The following is a 3814-nucleotide window of genomic DNA, read 5'->3' as shown; positions in this document are numbered from 1 at the left end:
CCTGTCTTTCTGGGGGGTGCCCATGCCCTATAGTAAAAAAAAAAAAAAAAAAAAAAAACGGGAAGAGCATCTCAAAGCTTTGAGGTGCTATCAAGATCATCAAGAACAAGATCAGCTTGATAGTTCTGGTCTGAGAAACTGTCAGACCACAGGGGCCTAAGAAGGCATGATGACAACATGGAATGTGGCATCCTGGACTGATTCCTAGAACAGAAAAAGGACATTGAGGAAAAGCCGGCAAAATCCAGATGAGGCATTAAGTTTAGTTCATTGCAGTGTACCAGCTTGTTTCTTAGTCGTCACGAGGGACTGCGGCCATGTAGGGTGTTAACAGTAGGGAAACTGAGTCAGAAGTATACAGGAATCTCTGTACCATATTTGTCATTTTTCTGTTAAATAAAAACTATTCTAAAAAAGATATTTAAAGACAATTACAGACTAAATGTGTTCCTCTCCCCAAATTCATAGGTTGAATCCTCTAAGCCCCAGTATTACTGTATTTGAGGAAAGGGCCTCAAATGAAAGGCAATAAAGGTTATATAACATTACTGTGGGGTAGAGGGACTAACTTTACAGGGCCAGAGACCTTAACTGAAGAGAGACACCAGAGCTCTTTTTCAACCATCAGAGGACCCAGCAGAAGACAAGCAACTACAAGCCAAGAAGGTAGTGCTCCCAGTGAGCAGCAGTTAGTGTAATGGCTGTTTGGCTGGACTCCTATGTAGTCAACTGTGGTTCAAGTCCCGGACCTGGTGGCTTAAACTCACACCGGGTGCGTGTGTGTGAGCGTGCCCAAGATTCTGAGAGGAAAATGGAGAAGGGATTGCGGCGTGGCCATCCCCCACCCCCACCCTCAGGGTGATTTCTCACTTTCTGTCTCTGTCTGTCTCTGTCCTTCTGGCGAGCATACGTACCCTAGAGCAAAAACCTCTCCAAAAAAACTAATAAATAATACAAAAAGTTTTTTGGGGGATTTTGTCTCTTGTGGTTGCTTATGGAAGAAATAAACTTTTTTAAAAAACAAAAAAGGAACTATATTTGTAAGTGAGACAAAACTTTCTTGAAAGAGAAGCATTAAGGGTCATGGTTTTCTCTGGGGAAGAGATTGAGTTGGGCTGTTTAAGAGGAACTTCAGCTTTAACTGTATTTTTATAACACAAATGTGCCCACATATTAACTGCATTCATTTTTAAAGTTTACTAAAAAAAAAAGTCTAGCTCAAAGTTGTGTTCTGAGGGTTGTTGATTCTAAATCTTCAGCCGATCTCCAGGAGTTGTAACAGTTTTACAGTAGGGACTTTGTTTTTAACCATCTAAAACTTCTCTCAATGAATTGGAAGTTGTTTCTTATTTAAAATATATTTTCCCTAAGACTATCTTAAGGACTGCATCTGGAAAAATCAGCTTTTTAATAGTTCTCTTACATTCCTCCTCAGCTCTGTCTCTAAATATTATGTGGTAAAACACTATTTTTCTAGACTCTGACTAATGCTTTTTTTTTTTTCTTTTTTGGCAACTGCCTATTCCGAACAAAACCTCTGTTACCAGATGTTTGTCTTCCTACTTTCTATATTTAACAGCTATGGAAGAAATTCAGTTGTTCTAGCCACAGAATTATTTTTTTGTCAACAATACAACTTCTGACAGTTGGCATTGACTGACGAATTTGAAGTCACAGAAGTCTCCATTTAATTAAGGAGCTCAGGAAAGGCGGGCTTCAGCCTGTCTGCCTTCCACAGGACAGGGAGGGCGCCAGCAATGGCTTCCAGCAGTCCTTCCCTGCTGGAATTCTGACGGAGCACTCCTGGCCTCAGCCCAGGCGCTGTGAGTCAGGAGGAAATCCCGTGTTCAAATAAACCTTGGGGCCAATGGGAAGTGGTACTTTCCAAAGGACTGTATGGAAGCCGCAGCTGGAGACATGAATAAGACCTGGGCCCTCAGAATTCTGTCCTGGTCTGCTGTCGAGCTGGGGGTGGTCCTGGCTGACAGAGATAGAGGGTCTCTAGGCTTGGGGGTGCCAGGGCTGGAACTGGGGCAGGGGGCCCTGCCTCAGTGTCCCTTAGGCCGAGGGTCTGGAGAGCTGGGAGCGGGGGAATCCAAAAAAAAAAAAGAATCCTCTCCTGGCATGGATCATTCTGCCCTTCACTGATAAGCACCACGGAGTCCTTCCTGTGCTTAAGGACACAACCTGGAGTGGCTTTTGCCCTTGAGCTGCTAGCAGCTAAGGAGGAGAACGGACTGCAGGTTGGGTCCTAGCATGGAACATTCCAGGGCTCCTCTGGGAAGATGAAGGCTGGACGCTAGGCTTGGCCTTACAGATCAGTGTGAGAAATAGCTGGAAGGGGATTCTGGACAAAAAAGCAATGTACTACGGCAATGTACTACGTATGAGTGCTTCCCGCCTTTTGTTCTGAAGAGACCAAACAATGATTTGTCCTTAGACTATAAAGAGATGGTTGAGGAGAAATAAAGCTGGAAGGTCATTTTGGTGACAAATTTCAAAAAGCTCCACCCCAAACTTTTTAATTTTAAATCCATAAACACAGGTGGGCAAGAAACATCACATTTCTTTACTTCCTTTCTTTTTAAATGTGTTTGCCAGAGGCAGTATATGCTCACCAGAGAGACAGGGAAAAGCCAGCCCCCAGTAGGTGTGGTCACACTGCGATCCTTTCTCCTCTGTTTCTCCATCCTGTTGGGACTCGGGGAACACATGCATGCTTACATGCACAAGACGATTTTCAAGCTGCTGGTGTTAGGATTTGAACTGAGGTTGGCTATGCGGGATCCTGTCCCCTTAACCACTATGCCACAGGGCCAGCCCACATTTCTTCATTTTCTTTAAATAAAGAGCATTTACTGCCAGCCCCCTTCTGCCTCCCATTCAGGCTGGTGAAATATCTGTTCTCAGTCATTCGAGGCTCCCAAACTTGTGCCAAGTTTCTGGCACCATTTGAAATCTTGGATACTGGGCAGGGCCCTCTTCTTCCTTCCCCAGGGTTAGGGTGTTGAGATATGGAGGCAGCCAGCCCCCCCCCCCCCCCCGCTTGGCCTCTGGCAACACCTGAGCGTGAGCATATGCTCTCTCAAAGTGTGCTGTTCCTGGAGGCCACTCACCAATGTGCACACAGCACTACTCTCCAGCGAGGCCAGGGGTGAGGGGGGACTTGGGCCCCAAACTCAGTCCTGTTCCAGACAACCACATCTGCTGTTCACAATCATCCGGTGAACAAGTAGCAGATCAGAGACCTGTGTTCTAATTCAGGATCCTCTCCTGCCCTCAAGAAAACCCAGTTATCTTTCCTTTGTAAAGTAGTCTGGGTCATACCCCACCTGTCCAACTGACTTATCTCAAGATCTTAAGCAAATAAATATCTTTCAGTTCAGAATATCTTTCATCCCTGTCCCCTCTGCAGTCCCTGGGCCTCTTTCCACTGCTCTGCACACTCTTCGCAGCCTTTCTGAAGGATGCACCCCACTTCAGAATCCCGTGTTGTCCCCTGAGTGTCCTGACTGGTACCAAAACAGGCTGCTGCTGGGGCGCATGGGGGCACCATCCCTGTACCCTGCAGTGGCACCAAGCTCAGGGCCTCCAAGCCCCTAACCTCCAAGTCACGGTTTTTGCCGTGTTTCCCGGTGACATCCGTCCTCCTGCGTCTACTTCGGGACCTACTCTGCAAGGCCGCCCCAGACTCCAGGCCAGCCACCTTCTCTCTGGGCTCCAGGGAATGTGGCATCCACTTCCTGTGCTGGAGTCTGGGTTGTGGTGGTTGTCCCCAGACTGTGGTTCTGGAAGGCCGCGGTGGTTTCAGATT

General features: G+C 46.7%; 1 protein-coding gene across 1 annotated transcript in view; it reads left to right on the top strand.

The window, feature by feature from the left end:
• LOC102495605 (40S ribosomal protein S7-like) overlaps nt 1–3603 on the top strand; it is a 4940-nt gene extending 1337 nt beyond the window's left edge. Inside the window, exon 2 of the mRNA XM_014584020.1 lies at nt 3416–3603. Coding sequence (XP_014439506.1) covers nt 3416–3603 — 188 coding nt within the window. The remainder of the gene's footprint in view (nt 1–3415) is intronic.
• The last annotated feature ends 211 nt before the right edge of the window (nt 3604–3814 follow it).

Source organism: Tupaia chinensis, unplaced genomic scaffold (genome assembly GCF_000334495.1).
Source record: "Tupaia chinensis unplaced genomic scaffold, TupChi_1.0 Scaffold145441_1, whole genome shotgun sequence".
NCBI lineage: Eukaryota > Metazoa > Chordata > Mammalia > Scandentia > Tupaiidae > Tupaia > Tupaia belangeri.
Note: the sequence above shows the minus strand (reverse complement) of the source record. Positions and strands in the feature narration are given on the sequence as shown.